We start from the raw sequence: 16,880 nt of genomic DNA, 5'->3' as shown, positions 1-16,880 counted from the left end.
AGCGTAATTTAACCAACAGTTTTCCTCACATGCATCTCTGGAGCGCAGCGTCCCAGCAGGTCGATGAGGGCGGAGTAGAAGGACATGATGGCGTTGCCCATGTGGATAACTTCTCCTTCCTCTTCACCAGACCTGGAGCACAAAAACAGGAACCTGGGATTAACCTGCTTCGTTTGGCACTTTTCTTGGTGTATAACTGCGTTTTGAGCTCCTTACTGCCCACTGCATTGTATATTTCACTGATTGTAGTTGCCTGGCTTCACCTCAGGCCATAATTACATTCAGCATTAAAGCTCCACTGTGTTTCAGCTTCTGCATAACAATGTGAAAAGCAGCTGCAGCGCCAGTAAATCTCAAAGCTACAATTATTATTATTATTTTTTCTTAAATCACCAAATTAAATCTGTAGCTTTGTAAAAATGTTGCTACAGAAGATCTGAAAAAAAAACACCTTCAGTCTATCATACTGGGATTTTCTAGATAAACACAAAGTAGTTCATAACTGGGAAGTGTACGGAGCCAACTGGGGCAAATTGACACAAATGTCAATTTAAAATGTTAAATATATAAACATTTAAAGAGTCTCAGTGAAAATGTGTTTATTATAAAAACTGACTGAGAATGTATGTATTCTCTGCACGTTTCTGTCTGTTTGTGTAAGGTTGAGATGGAACAACACATGAAAACGACCCTTTATTCAGACGACCAACACAACAAAGACACAATCAAAACTGTCAGATATAACTTTATTATCCCGTGAAAATAACTCAGAAATAGTCCAAATAGTTTGGATGTATTTTTTCTTTCTTATGGAAAGTTTCTGTTTGTATCTTAGAAGGGATGGAAAGAGATGAAAAGCCCATGATTGGCCTGTTTTGCTTTTGCATTTCTATGCTATAGAAAAAGATATAAAACTTCAGATATCTCACAAAAGAGATGGAAAAACGTGACAAAAACCTGATGTTAGAAGAAAGAAAGACTTTCAGTGTTCAATTATGCCGCATGAACTGATCATTATTGATCAGTTCATGCAATAATGTCTCACAACATTATTGTGAGAAAACGCAAAAGAAAAAAAATCTCCCTTGTCCGTAAAAGTGAAATGAAACAGAACATTTTTTAAATATTTCCTCCAGTATTAGATATTTTATAGCACCATCCATTTCTGCCAGTCTTATCTACACCAGCTTTTCACGTTACACTAAAATCTTTCTCCACTGTGGGTAAAAAAGCTCAGTCCGATTGGATTTTTGAGAAATATTTTCTAAGATTTTACACACATTATCAGTGAAATTCAAGTCTGGCGTTTGGATTGTAGACGATTCAGCGGTTCTCTGTGAGACGTCTGAAACTTGAGATCATTTTTCAAAGCCTAATCTTGTTTTAAACTTCTTCAGAAAGTTATCCACAGTGTTCATTTGTCTTTCCTAAATATGTGACGTCTTTGCAATTTACTGCACTGGAATGTAAAGGGGTCTGAATTTACAAGCATGCCGCACATTTCAGTTTCTTTTTAAGACTTTCTTGTAAACCATGTACAATTTTCCAACTATTTGTGTTCATCTATCATATAAAACATCTATAAAACCCCTTAGACAACAGTGAAAAATAAAAAAAGGTTTTCGGTAGATGAATATTTCTGTATCATACAGTTATGTTACACATCATTTCAGTTTTAAAATGAGAAAGCTAAGACTATTTCCTGTGGATGGAGGACAATCAAGCTGCTTTGGATCTTTAGCAACACAATAAACTCATAATTAAAAACAAATACTTGGCCTATAAAACAGATCCAGCCTTGATTCCTTTGAAAAACTCAATGAAGAAAATCTGAGCCTCAGATTTCCTTTGGGGTTTTTTAAACAATCTAATGAAGTCGATGTAACTGATCAAGGGTGGAATGAGAGCAGCATCTCTCTTTTGAGCAAAATAAAAGCTTCTCAACATTTTTTTTTCCCAAAGCTTCACTCAGGAATGATTTCTAACCTTTAAAGGTGACATTTTATGCTTCCGTGAACAGGATATGTTTATGTGCAATACAAAATGTATTCATAGCACTTTTTTTGCACAAAATCATTCTTAGATAGTAAGATTTAAGTCTGCTTAGTTCTGCATATTTCCCAGACTGAGCTGTTTTAGGATTTAAATGGTGTCACTTTAAATCCAAATTTAAAGTGCCAACATTTACATTTGCACAAATAAATGGCTCCAAACAGATGTGCAATTACACAATCGTCCATCTTTGAAAAGCAGAAGTAGAGCCTCCTGCACAACCAACAAGAATGCAGCAAGACGTTTCTGGATATTAAATCAACAACAAAACACTTGTCTTTTCCAGCAGCCATTGTACAGCGCATACAGTGATAAAACCAGCTGACCAAACGTGCTGGAGCTCAGCAGGGGTTGCTAGGTAACGGGCTGGAACTCAGCTGGGGTTGCTAGGTAACGACACAGAGCATGTGAGGCTCATTTTCCAGATACCAAAAAAACACTAACTTATTGCCAAAACAATGGCTGGTTGTTTCTTTTAAGAGCTTGAGTTGTTTTTAGAAGCAATAGAGACCCAGATGGAAATATAAAAACGTGAATTTTGCAGTGTAGGTTCCCTTTTATATAAGATTTTGACTAAATCTGGTTTACAAGCTAGAAGGAGCCAGTGAAACTGGAGACATTTCTACCCCGTTGTGGCTCCAGCCGGGCTCTTGGGCAGGTCCAGAGCGGGATCCTCAGAGATCTTGATGGCCTCCTTCATCGCAGCCAGCAGACCCTGTCCCCCTTCGCCTCTCAGGGCGGGGCCGAAGCACTCGGGACGTCGGATCAGCAGTTTCACCACCACGTTAGCATTTTCCTCCACGCTCTCACCTACAGCCAGAAGGAGCTCCACATTAATCTTCCGCGCACATTAACGATTCATATCACGCACAAAAGGAATGGACGGAGTCAGCTTGAGCACAGTTATTACTGGGAGTGTTGAAAAAGCTGACCAACATTTTTACTTCTTAGTCCTGGCTACTCAGCAGCAGCTTGGCAGCCTTTCCTGGCAGATTTCTTTTAGTCACAGCATATCCTGTTCTCATTTCTATCAACATAATGCATTTTTCTATGGATCTGTGTGCACAATTCACATTTACCTACATAAACTATTCTATATGATCCCTTTTTAAACACAACCGTGACTTTTCTAAGCTACACAATTCAATTTCAAGGTAATCACTCCCTGATTGTCGGAGCTGCACTATTTAATTCACTGAAAGATTATCTCTGAGGAAATATTTGATATGAAAGTCAATGTGAAAGTAGACCGACGTACCATTGCAGAAGACGACAAATCTCAGAAATGAGAGGTAACGCTCTCCCTCTATGGGGTTCCAGCCCAGGTCCGGGTAACCCTTGGCAACCAGTATGGCACAGCTCTGCAGGCCGCATCCTGCCAGGTACGTCACCACCTGAACACACACACGTCTGGGTAAGACTCCTGGGCGTTTAGGCAAAGTTCTGTCATTTTACAACTAAATATGTGAAAATATGGACTCGTGTGTTTCTAATCCCAAAATTATATCCAAAATGGAAACATTTGTTCTGAACCAATAATTATTTTTGTGCTCATTTCATCAACTGAAGCATTTTTACATATATTTATCTATTTTTAGGCAAAACATGACTAGAGCAAACTGAATTATGCTATCAAAAATCACACTGTTTGCATTATGCAGGTTAAAAACAGTCAGCAGGAGGAAAATAAATAAATAGCAGCTTCGTTTTGTTCACCAAGATCACGGATGTTTTTGGAGAGCTTCAGGGTATTAAGAGGTGACAAACATGCACACAGAAACCAAATACTTTTTATTCATGTATTATGTGAAATTCAAACTCTGCAGTCTCAATTTTGTATATATATATATATATACTGTATATAAGTACAAATTAGTATAGCCTATCACTACAACTCTTCTTTTACTTTTAATAGGTCTATATTTGAGTAAAATACTACTGACAACATGTCTTTGAAATTACAAGCAAAAATTTGGAATTTATTTGCAGAAAATGAGAAATGCAGACCTTTCAGAGCTCCAATAATGCAAAGAAAAAAGTTCAGATTCATTTAGAAACAACAACACTAATGTTTTAACTCAGGAAGAGTTCAGAAATCAATATTTGGAGGAATAACCAGCAGGTCTTCAAGGGGGTTCAGTGCTGTGGGCTCTTCATTTTTTATCAGTAAGTTAAAGAAATGAATGATTTCACTAATCAGCATCACTTTAACAAAACTCCATTAGTTAAAATGTGTTTTAATTTATGGAAATGCACCTGTAGGTGTGTCATTTTCACTTATCATTTCAAATCTTATAACAGACTGATAAATTGAGGCTAACCTGGCATGTTTAGTTTTTTAAGCTTTGTTATTTAGATAGAGATTTTCCAGGTTTGCCAAACCTTTTCCAGGTCAGGTTCCTCCAGAGCCAAAGCCAGACCGTTGTTGTCCATCACTGAAGATGCTGCAACATCCAGAGGAGTGGAGCCTCGCATCGCTTCAGACGCTAAACACAAACAAAAAATTTTATTTCAAATGAAACAATAAAAGGTGGTAACATATCACATCAGATTCAAACTTTCTGTTGCTACTACAAAGCCTTGAAAAAGGGCTCAAACCTTTCTTTTTGTGTAAAATGATCCATGGTCTTCAAATTATTTACAACCATCTGAAAGGTTTGGTTTTATCACATTGTGTGTTATTTAATCTCAAAATAAATGCAGCTGTCAAATCATGACAGGAGCAAGAAGGAGAAAGTAAAATATTTATACTTTAAGAGAACAGTCACAACCACTGAGCCACACTGCGGTCACAGCTATGAACCAGCCAAGAGAATAACTCATCCTATTTTTAGCTACACGTGTCACCTAGGAGTGTTTTTTTCTTTTCTTACTTTATTTAAAAATTAAATACTTCACCAAGGTTTTTGTTTTATTTAATTTACATGAGTTTTACAGTTAAGTGTATAACAATTTCATACTCTGTTCACTGGAATATCATTGAATCATCTATTTTTCTGTTACCAACAATCATAAATCCTTGGTAACAGAAAAATTACAGACAAATTACAGTTTGTCTGTAAACCTCTCAAGTTTAGACATCTTACAGACAAACTAAAAGTTCTACACAATTTGAAAATATTATTAGAATCAGCAAAAGAAAAATATTAACACAACCATATTTGATATTTCATAAATGTTCTTAAAATATAATATAAAAAACTTTGGTCCTAGCACTGCACCCTGGGGGACTCCACAATTAATCTTCACTTAAAGATCTGCTCTTTTATTTTGTAATTGCACAAACTGTTTCCTATTCATCAAATAATTACTTAACCAGTAGTAAAATGTCCCTTTTCTCCCATATTCATGTAATTTAAGAGTTATTAAGGTGTGGTTTGCTGTACCAAATGCTTTCCCTTAAATACATTTATTCCATTTGTACCAATAAACTTCCACAATATATTTTGTTTCTTTTCTATTGCTGCTCTAATTTAATAATGTTAATAGTGGACAGTAAATTGGGAATTTATCACCTTTTCTTATAATAAAAAAATTTAAAGGTCTTGGACTTTGGCATACACTTAGTCTAACAGTTTTGCCAAACTAAAATTTTTAATTTTAATTTAAAAAATTTAAAACGTTAACATTCAAATTAAGAGTGTTCTAGTTAGCTTAATTAGCTTATGAAAACATAAGAAGAAAATGTGTTTTCACAAGAGTAAACCAATCAATCTGCCATTCAGGTAATAAAATTATCTTTCCAGATCGTCAACTTTTCATGATTTGTCACGCTACATTTTGCTGGGCGATAAATTGTCCCAGAAGTTATTACGATAAATGATAATATTGTTGTTGTTTTTTTTAAAGACCATTTTCAGCTTATACAAAGAACACATAATCAAAGATCAATTACATTTCAATTCTAATGAACATTTAACACTGGAAGTGAAAGACATTTTAAATATTCAAAATTTATAAAACAACAGAAAAATACAATAAAATAAAATTGATTATGAAGTCTTTGTGAACAAAATTGGCTGGTTGGGGCCAGTGAAGACTTTCATCATCCAGTTTTTTTCCCGCTCTCCTATTATTACATGATCTTATTTTGCAAGTCAAAAGGACATTATACAGATGATGCCCTCCAAGTATTTTCTCCAGAGGTCCAGGTCAAATTATGCTTTTAAAGAGACTTGGAAAACACCTAAAGCAGGGAGTGTCCAGGTTCAGTCCCTGAGGATCGGTGTGCGCCAAGTTTTAGGTGTGTCGCTCCAACGCAGCTGATTCAAATGACTAATTAACCTCCTCTTCAACATGTCTCTAGGTTTTCCAGTGGTGAACCAATCATTTGATTCAGGGGGACATCTAAAACATGTATGACTTTGGAAACCTCTGATCTAATGTGATATGTTGGACAACAACTGTTGTGTGCAATCATCAGTCCCACCCTGCGTGTCTAACCGTTTCGCCATCCTGCTCAGTCCACCAGCTGCCTTCCTCTTAACCTGATATCTTGGCTGCATTTGGAAACACAGCCTGTTTATGACTGAGTTTTAACACTGATTGGCTGAAGACTCTTTAAAACAACTTGGCATTTTAATACAAAAACACGTGGCATCAGTAAATTCCTCGGTTCTCGTATGATTTTATATAGAAATTTCTTACTTTTCCAGATTTCTGCAGTTTTACTAACAACAACCTTAAAATAGTTGTCAGACCTGATTATCTGTCGGTTCCATAAATTACAAAACAACATTTGGGGCCCTAAGGAGAGTTTAGTAACATGTCAAAACCAGATACTTCATTATTCCTAGGCTACGTTATGCATGTACAGAGCCTACTATTATTAGCTCATACTGCAAAAACACAAAATCTTACCAAGTATTTTTAGTCTAGTTTCTAGAGAAATATCTTACTGCACTTGAAATAAGAATATTTTTGGCAAGATAAAGGAGCTTGTTTTAAGTCAATAATTCCTTAATATTGATTAAATGTCTTTTATAATTGAGACATTTCCTCACATATAATATGAGGAAATGTTGTCATATTACTTCCTCATGTTAGTGGAACCAACACTTAGGAATATTAATCAGTATTAAGGAATTATTGACTTTAAACAAGCTCCTATACCTTGCTGAAGAGCTACTTTTAAGTTAGTACACTTGAAATAAGACAAAACTAAGACATTTACACTAGAAACTAGACCAAAAATACTTGGTAAAACTTGTATTTTTTGCAGAGTGTTATTATGGTTCTTGATTATAATCTTACTGGAGTAGCAAACAAGCAAAGATGCTCTAATTAATTTGCATTTTGAAATGGAGAGCGGTATTTACTAGGGATGCTCCAATCAGATTTCTTGATGCCGATTCCGATACCGATCATCCAGGAGGCCGATCTCTGCCGATTCATTGATAGTTTAACAGTTTGTGAACAGGTTTTATCAATACATTCTGGTACAACCGGCCCTTTAAGAGCACTCATGATCCTGATTTGGCACATTATGAAAAAGAGTTTGACACCGCTGCCTTACCCAATCCAACGCTGCTGTTCTCCAGCAGGTAGCTCAGGTGGTCAAACATGGCCTTCTGGTTCTGGCGGCTGATGCGGCAGAAATAGCACAGAAATCGACAGCAGCTGGCCACCATCTTGGGAAAGGCAATCTCCTGTAGAAAACAGAGACACACGGTTTTAGCTTCACTTTAATACATCTGGAAGATACACAGAGTAACTTTTTTTGCATATCAATCAGTCAATTGATCCCAGAATTGAGGTAAAATTATGGTAAAGTATTGACAAATGGTGAAAAATGCAAGTAAACTAATGTTTCAAAGAAAATCTCATCAAGCAGCAGCATAACTTTCAATCACATCAAATCCAACTAAAGTCATGAGCAGATCTTGACGTCTAAAGCAACTTCTCTGAATGTCCATCTATTATAAAGCCTTTTTAGCTATTAAAATGTTATTCTTTTATTATCAACCATAAAGAACCTGATTGTATAAATAAAAGCTAATTAATGACGCAACCAAGATGGTCATAAAATACATATTACAACCCCCTGGAGCTTTATATAGACACAGTGAGAGGCGTATCTAGTGGCAGACTGGAATCCGTCTCTGACTGATCCAATCGTCAGCGTCAGTCATCGGGTCTTAGAGCTTCCCGGAGGTCTGTCTGTCTATCAGGCTGAGGCTCAATCCCTGTTTGGTTCTGGCATTTAATCCCAGCTGGCTCCTCCAGCTTCTGTCAGCAGGCTTTTCAATTCTCATGCCGTCTCTGTTACTCCTGTGGTTTTTAAGGGTGTTAGGCTGTTACTTTATGCTCCTCTTGAGTCTTAGGATAAAATTTGTTTTAAGTACAACCTAATATGAATTTAAATTTAGCCTTCGCTCATATTTCACGACAATACCTGATTTTATAGGAGATGCTATGACCAAATAATTAAAATATATTAAATAGCACCGTCTGCAATTACCAGAGTAAAAGGTTTTCAAATATTTTTCTTTCTTTAATTTAATTTCTTTCATTTATTTCTGTACAAAAAACATCCCACATTAGGAAATATATTTTAAAAAATGCAGAAGTGTCACACAAATGAAATATGTTTGCTGCAGTAAGCAGTAAATCAATAAATCAACTATGTTTCACTACCATAAAACATAGTGAGAAAAGATGTTGTCACTATGTTTTACGGCATTTAGCAAATAGAAATAATTTTGGTAATTCTAGCTAAGATAAAACAAGAAAAGTTTGGTTGATTTCACTACAGACAGTGAGAAAAAAATGTGTATATATCTTTTCATTCGGTGTATGTAGTGTTTAATATATTTATTGAAAGGTGTTTATTACAAATACGCAAGCATAGAAGAGTTACCAAAGAGAAAAAGAAAATTATAATAAAAAATCTCTCAATTTCTCACTGTCATTGAAGAGTGCAAAACAATATATACTGCTATACAATAGTAGATCAACCACCATAGAAATCATCTTTTTCTGATCCTGCGTTGAGGGTACATTAAAGAAAAGAACATTTCTTTTCTGAGCCACTGATTACACATCTGATTTTGTCCAGTTTTAATTTGGATAATTCATCCCTAATCCAGTGTCATTCGGTGTATGTAAATATTTGGCTTAAACTGTGTGTGTGTGGATGTGTACCAGGTTTTTATATCCTTATGGAAACCTATTTCTGTCTACAATGTGGGGTCATGGGGTCCATTGCTCCTTGTGGGGACATTTTCTTGGTCCCCATGAGGGAAATTGTTGTTTTTGGGTTAGTGGTTAGGTCTGTGATGGTTAGGGTTAGGATTATGGTAAGGATTAGGCTGTAGATATTAATGGCGTGGATGGATGGGTGTTTTACCTGGGACTTGTCTCCACCTAGGACGTTTACCATGACCTCCATGACCGTCTCATGCATTCCCAAAACTCTCATCAGATTGGGATGCTGGTAGAAAACCTTGTTGTTCATGATGTCCCTGTAACCACAAAAATTAAATAAATCTATACACTTTACATCACCGTTCATTTCCAGAACCATGTTCCCTTCTGTTCTCTCACCCGAGCCCATCGATCATGAGCTTTTCCTCCTCCTTGCCCATGCGCACAGAAAGCAGCGACCTGATTTGACCCAGAGACACCAGCAGGTTGATGGCATCCTGCACCGAGGCGGCGCTGATGGTGTACGACTTCTTCATGGCTCGCAGCAGTTCGCCAATGCCGTCGTACTGCCTCCTCAGCAGGCTGAACATGACTCTGACCAGCTCCGGGTCCTGGATGTGGGACTCCTGGGCCCAGCTGGTGATAGTCTGAGAAATCAGCTCCTTCAGGTTGGCTGGAGGAGGAAGGAAAACGCATCAATCTCCATCAATTCAGCCACACTGAAAGGCTTTTAAACATGAATGATCGGTTTAAACTCATGACTCTGCATCTCAATTTTTGACTGTGCCACCAAAAAAACCATTTTGTTTTTAAGCCTTTCAGTAACAGACTTCTTGGTGTGATTTGGATATTTCCTCAGCTACTTGTGCATCACGTTACCACCGCCATGTTTGACTGCAGGTACGATGTCCTTTAATATTAGTGTTGTTCAATAAGAATGAGCCAATTCTACGACGGTGCATTAGAGCAATTAGAAAAAAAGAAGGAAATTTCTGAGTTTTAAAAGTTGGAAATTTGCTAGAAAAAAAATTAATTCTTGGATTAATCTCAGAATATGTTGAGAAAAAAAAACCAAGAACATTTCAGAGTTTGAAAAGTCAAAAATTTGCAGGAAAAATTGTTGGATTAATCTTGGAAAATTTCTAGAAAAATACAAGGAAATTTCTGTTTAATATTTACAAAAAGTTTGATATTTACAAGAATAAACTTAAATTCTTAGATTAATCCCAGAAATTTTCCAGAAAAAACATGAAAACGTTTGAGACTTAAAAGTCAAAAATTTGCTAGAAAAAACTTAAATTCTCTGATTAACTTCAGAAATTGTCTAGAACAGCGTTTCCCAATTCCAGTCCTCAGGCCTCCCTGCTCTGCATGTTTTAGATGTGCCTCTATTCCAGAGCAGCTGATTCAAATGATTGCATGACCATCAAGTGCTGCAGAAACCTGTTGATCACCCATATATTCAATCCAGGTGTGTAGCAGAAGGGAAACACCTAAAACATGCAGGGCATGGAGGCCTGAGGACCGGAATTGGGAAACGCCGGTCTAGAAAAAATACTGAAATTTTCTGAGTTTGAAAAGTCAAAACCTTGCTAGAAAAAAACTTACATTTTTAGATTAAACTCAGAAATTTTCTAGAAAAAAATGCGAACATTTCTGAATTCCTGTAATTTGTACAGAACTAGACAGTTTTTTCAAAGCACCGCAAGAAACACAGAAATATTTTCCATCCAAAACAATAGAACTCAAAAAATATTCAAATATATTTCATTTGACATTTGAAATTAAACTTTAAATATACTTCCAGAAGTGTTCAAATAAAACCTTAGGATATAATTTGGTTACTTTATTCACTTTAAAACACACCGCAGAAAGGATAGCATTGCAGCTAATCTCACAAACCTGAAGTAGCCACTCTTCACTCTTCTTAGATAAACGTCTCTCTGTGATAACATTTTCACACCAAAGGCCTTGCTGAACTTTGAAAGTTTCAAAGCACAACATCTGTAGCAAACAAAGGGTCAGATTCCAGCAGAATCCTAATGAGGGACGAGGCAGGAAGCCAGACGCCCTGAAGGTGAAACTCTGACAGCTGCACAGCTGCTCTGTGTCATCTACCCCTATTACACTTTTAACAAGGGAGTATAAACACAAAATAACCCACGCTTGCTGCATTTTCTCTATTACAAAAGCCCTGAAAGCTATAAACTCACACTAGCATTATGCTGTATTACAACTTCATCTCTGGAGCAAAGTTCAACAAACCTATTAACCTGATAAACTAAATCACTAACAAAAGGTTTTTCCAACTCAACTCAAATCTCATTGTTTGCAGATAAAATGTCTAAAAGTAGGGCCTGAACACTAAATTGTGTTTCAGAATCATCTCGGTTATCATTTGTCACCTCTATGTAGCTCTTTAATTATGCAGGCTAGCTGGGCGAGAAAGGAGCACATCATTAAAATTCATAGCCTCAGGTCTTACAGACTCTGCAGATTAGTCTTTCTATTATATGAACCTGGACAAAGCCACACATTCAGCAAAAGGAAGAAGCAAGTGTAAAAACCACTGACCCCAGCCTGAACTGAAGAATCAGATAACAAATATCTGAATTAAAATGGGAAATCTCCTCAGTTTACCAGATTTCTCAGAATATTATTTTGGAATCAAAGTAGACTTGATTTGATCTTGAACTGAAGTCGTTTGATCTGAAGCTGAATAAATATTTAAACATTTACTTTAATGACGCAGGCAGATTCTGGAGGATGATTTGGTTCTTTTTCTAACATGAAACTGATCAGGTTTTCACAAAACCCTTTCCTTTTTCCAGTGTAAAGGAGGATGTGGGGGAGGGGAAAGAATCACCCTCGTAATTTGTAGAGCTCTCAGAAATGACAGCTGTCGGATCACCAGTACATTTTTCTCATCAGTGTGTTATTCGCTTACTCGGGGCGGCCTGCTCTGTCTCTGCAGGCTCCTCTTCTGTCTTCTGAGGGGGGCCCTTGATCTTGTAGAGCAGAGCCAGGAGCCGACCTTTAATCGATGTGTCCTGCTCTTCCTCCTCCTCCTCCACGGGAATTCCTGCCAGGGCAAACACCTTTCTTTGAGTTTTAATGCGATTGCTCATCTGCTCAAGCAGGGAAATTACATTTACATCACAGCTGCTGCTAAATCAGGCGTAAATAATCTCTGTCAAGTCTTTAAAATAAAGTAAAGACATTTACATTTTGTGTGAAAATACTATTTAGTCCAGAGGTTTGCAAACTGTGGCTCTTTGGAACTTCAACAATTCCTCTTAACAGCTTTGTGTAAAATGTTTTTTGTTGGGAAAATGTTTGCTCATTCTCATTATTTTATGTTATCTAACAAGAATAAGTCATGTTTATTGATTACATTGATTTAATTATAATTTGTTGATCTTACACTCTGATTTTGAATAACATATTGGTGGTTAAAGTGAAACTTGCGCATTGCAGCAAAATAGTACTTAGATATTTTAATGTAGACGAAATAACAAATGCAGCCTAGCAGGTTTTTCTTCAATATTTTTAGTAAATTTCTTCAAAGAATGATGCTAAAAGTTCCAGCAATATGATTTTCAATCTGTTTTTCTTGTCATTAGGTTGCAAATCGTTTTCCATACTGCAGATTAAAAATGAACTTTATGCTAAATCCTAAAAATAGGGATAAAATGGCGGTTATTTAAAAAAAAAAACACAGCATAGATGTTTATATGTTGTCTTTTGTTGTAAAAATCACATGACAGTTGCAGCTGTGTATGAACAGACAGAAGAAAGTTTATAACACTGGTTTAGTCATGACTGTCTAACTATAATCAGCAGCTGAACTCTACCACAGTGCAGCCGTAATTCTTCATGGAAAGACGTGAGTTCATCCTGGATCTCCTCGGGACAAGGGCAGTCCTCCCCCGCACTGAAGTTCAGCAGAATATTGATCTGAAAGAAACAAGACGAGCTACAGAAGGTTAGAGGAGCAATAAGTCGAGGGAAACTTGAGAGAATAAGAGTTAATTAGGATGAAATAAGCAAATAAGATGCTTGTATAGAGACTTAATCAATGAAAATTTAATTTAAACCAGGAATAAGAGTGAAGATCAAATTATCTGAGACACAGTCACCTGAATAATTACTTGAATAATCCCTCAGAAATGTCTCCCAATGACTTGGACTTTAAAACAACTAGAACTGGAGAATAACATGAGGAATAAAGAAAGAAAATTGCAGATCTGAGCTTAGATTAAGAAGATGTTTCTGAGCACTTTAACTAACATGAATAAATAATGATGCTGTATGATTATGAATCATAAACCAGTGTTAAATGAACCCAACCTTTCTATTTAAGAACAAAATGAACATAAAAAAGCTTCATAAAGACTTCTATTTACTATTAAAACATTAATACAGTCTTCCTTAAAAATTATAGTTTTAGCCATATTTTCATCAGCGACAAACTTATATAATGTGCTTAAAATCTTCCGCAACACATTACGACCTTCAAACTTTAAATTGAAAACATAAAACACTCCAAGCACCATCATTTCATATTTTTCTGCTCTTAAATGCCAGATGTTAGGCTTCACCGCACAGCCGATTCAATTTAGCTTCACATGCGGTCCAAGCTGCCCTTTGGGCATTCCAACTCGAAATAAAGTTAGGAGACGAAGGAAACCAAAAGCATTTTGAGGACTACAAAACCATCTGTGAAAGGCTCTGACTGATGCTTTTTTAATGGGTTTTTGCTGGAACATTAGGAGATCCAGCACCTAAAGTTCATATTTTTCCTGCTAATTTGAACAATTTGGTATGCAGAGTGAAAAACACTCAGAATTATGAGACTCAAGACAAACATGTATAAGAATATAGGTCGATGTTGCTTTAAAAAAAACACAAAAAACAGTAATATTACCCTCACATATTGGCCTGCCTTCAACTTTGATTAATGAGAGAATATCTGTCAAAAATAACTATTTCTCTAAAGCTCCACAAGTAATGAAATAAAACTCTGTCCATCTCTTATTTGATTTTAATCGTAAGCTAATCATTTTTCATGCGTAAAGCCATTAAAGTGCGGCACCTGTTCATGTGGCGGCGAGCGAAACTCCTTGGTCTTCTTGGCCGTGACGGCGGCGGACATGTTGAAAGCCTGCATCAGCTCGTTGTAGCGAAACTTCTGGTTGTACTGCAGTTTGGAAACGAAGCGGTCGGAGAAGGAGACGATGGCCTCGATGCGGTGCTGCAGCTCGCAGTCGCAGAAGTAGTGCAGCAGCTCGCACATCTGGAAACAGCAGAAATCTGATCAGATAAAGAACCTTTTCTTTCTTTATCTGAGGAGATAAAAGTAGTTTTAACTTAATTAGATCTTAAAGGTGACCTATTATGGTTCCTGCAACAGGTTAGGACAAGTCTATAGGCTAAACAAAACATGTTCATTAAATTTTTTGTACAAAATTATTTTTAGATTTAAAAAAAACTTAAGTTTTGAACTGTTTTAGGGGCTCTGTCACTTAAAATCTAGATACGTTGCTGCTGCCCATCTCTCCCAACTCAGCGTTTACACTCATGTGAAAATGGCAGCAAACATTATCACGTGAAAAATGTGAAAATGTTGTATAACCATACATCTTTGAAAAGTAGGAGTGGAGCCTCCTGCACAACCACAAGGATGCGGCAAGTGGTTTCTGGGTGGCCAGTCAATAACAGAACACTTGTCTTTTCTAGCAGCCATTGTACAGTGGTAAAACCAGCTGACCAAACATGCTGCAGCTAAGCTTGGGTTGCTAGATAACGGGCAGAGTTCCATGGTGGTTGCTAGGTAACGGGCAGAGCTCCACTAGGGCTGCTATTTTAGGCAAATTTCCTGCCATTCAGAAGGTTTTTGAAACAGACAGCAAAAATCATTAACTTGCTGCTAAAAAAATCATCTGGATGATTTTTCTAAGCACTTGAGCTGTTTTTAGAAGCAGTAATAGCCAAATAGATTTAAAATAGATCCCCTAGCATTTAGCATTTTGCATTTTTTCACTGAAATTAAATATTTCATCACCTGATGTTTGACAGACTCCGGCAGGGACTTCTCCAGCAGACCTCTGGCAGCTGGTTTGCTCTCCTTGGTCTCCTCCTCTCCCGCCTCCACAGCCTTCTCCTCGTTCTTGCTCACCTCCTCTTTCTCTCCCGCCACCACCACCTCGCCCCCACTCCCTTCTTCTCCCTCCTTGGCCTCCCCAAACACATTGGGCTCGATGAGGAGGAGAATCAGCCTCACCTCGTTGCTGGTCAGGACTCCCATGATGAGCAGCGTTCCGATGAGCTTCAGGATGGGAACGAACTGGTACTCTAGGCTCCCGCCTACCGGGTCTCGGATGTGGGATCCTCCTCCCTGCACGGCCTCCATCAGCATGCTGATGGCTTTCTCCTTCAAGACGCCCAGGGGGATCTGGGGGCTGTAGAGGAGCTGGTGGCGTTTGGTGCTGATGATGCCGACCGGGGAGAAGTTGACCCGAGGTTTGAGGGAAGTGCTCAGGCTGACTCCGGGAAGAGAATGCCGTTTGGATTCATCCGGGAACAGCTTGATGGACCGGGTCTCGTCCGTCACAGGGATAATGAATTCGTTGTTCATCATTAGCCGTGCCTCTTTCGCTGTCTCAAGATGAATGCTGGGTGAAAAAAAAAAGTTGTGGTTATTTTAAAGATTTTAGATCATCATAATTAATCCAACGTAACTGGCAGGATAAATTTTGTAGACTAAACCCACAAGATAAAACATGCAGCTATGAATTTATATGAAGATGAAATCAGATTAAATTCAGTACGTGCTGAAACACAACCTTTTTTAAAGTGACCTGTTGTCAGGTCTAAATACCTATTAAAAACAATTTAAACAAACATAGGAAAGACAAGAGAGTTAAATTCTTTGTTCTCGCGAGGAGAGCAGACAGAGATATGCTTTCAGTTACAAATCTCCAACCGCTCTGAAACACATTTGTCTGCTCCCCTATTTTATTACTTTCAGAGTCCCTATCACAGAGAGCACTGCAACTCTAAGGGGTGGGGTCAAAGCATTTTAGTTGCAGTGCTAAATGATAATCACTAACTAAACACATGTTATCTACAATCTAAATCCTTCTTGCTCCAGGCACGGCGTCGAATGGGACACGTTGTATAGCTTCAAAGCAACGGCTTTGTAGCTGCAGGACTGTAAAACTCTGCTGGGAGCAACTAACACCTCCATCTCTCAGGGAGTCCTGCTGAGAATATCTATCACCTCTCTCTCCCAAGGAGGCCTTAGGAAGGAATCAGAGCTATTTAACACACAGAAACATTACTTATACTAAGAGTAAAAGAATAAAAGCATATAAGTGAACATTATCTAAATGTAACTACAAGACTACATAATACAACGAATATTTGATAATACAAGTAATACAATTTACCCAACACCTGTGATGCAAAATTCATATTTTGCACATTTGTATGCTTCCCTTTTGGTCTCCACTGCTTCTAAAACAACCCAAGTGCTTAAAAGACAATAAGTTAATGTTTTTTTTGTGTCTGGAAAATGAGCTGTTTCAAAAACCTAACTACAGACAGGCACTGCACCGTTACCTAGCACCCTATCCTGAACTCCAGCAGGTTTGGTCAGCCAATTTTACTGCTGTATGAGC

The 16,880-nt window shown here is 37.5% G+C and overlaps 1 protein-coding gene across 4 annotated transcripts in view; it reads right to left on the bottom strand.

Annotated features, from left to right (window-relative positions):
* ryr3 (ryanodine receptor 3) overlaps positions 1-16,880 on the bottom strand; it is a 138,575-nt gene that overhangs the window by 48,090 nt on the left and 73,605 nt on the right. For all 4 annotated transcript variants that reach the window (XM_028040613.1, XM_028040615.1, XM_028040614.1 and 1 more), the window contains 11 exons: positions 15,263-15,872; positions 14,294-14,494; positions 13,053-13,155; positions 12,146-12,280; positions 9,598-9,871; positions 9,401-9,515; positions 7,568-7,700; positions 4,435-4,538; positions 3,311-3,446; positions 2,679-2,862; positions 30-132 (listed from right to left, as the gene is read on the bottom strand). In XM_028040613.1, the coding sequence (XP_027896414.1) occupies positions 30-132; positions 2,679-2,862; positions 3,311-3,446; positions 4,435-4,538; positions 7,568-7,700; positions 9,401-9,515; positions 9,598-9,871; positions 12,146-12,280; positions 13,053-13,155; positions 14,294-14,494; positions 15,263-15,872 (2,098 nt within the window). The remainder of the gene's footprint in view (positions 1-29; positions 133-2,678; positions 2,863-3,310; positions 3,447-4,434; positions 4,539-7,567; positions 7,701-9,400; positions 9,516-9,597; positions 9,872-12,145; positions 12,281-13,052; positions 13,156-14,293; positions 14,495-15,262; positions 15,873-16,880) is intronic.

Source organism: Xiphophorus couchianus, chromosome 15, assembly GCF_001444195.1.
Source record: "Xiphophorus couchianus chromosome 15, X_couchianus-1.0, whole genome shotgun sequence".
NCBI lineage: Eukaryota > Metazoa > Chordata > Actinopteri > Cyprinodontiformes > Poeciliidae > Xiphophorus > Xiphophorus couchianus.
The sequence above is the reverse complement of the archived record's forward strand: the minus strand, read 5'-3'. Positions and strand labels throughout refer to the sequence as shown.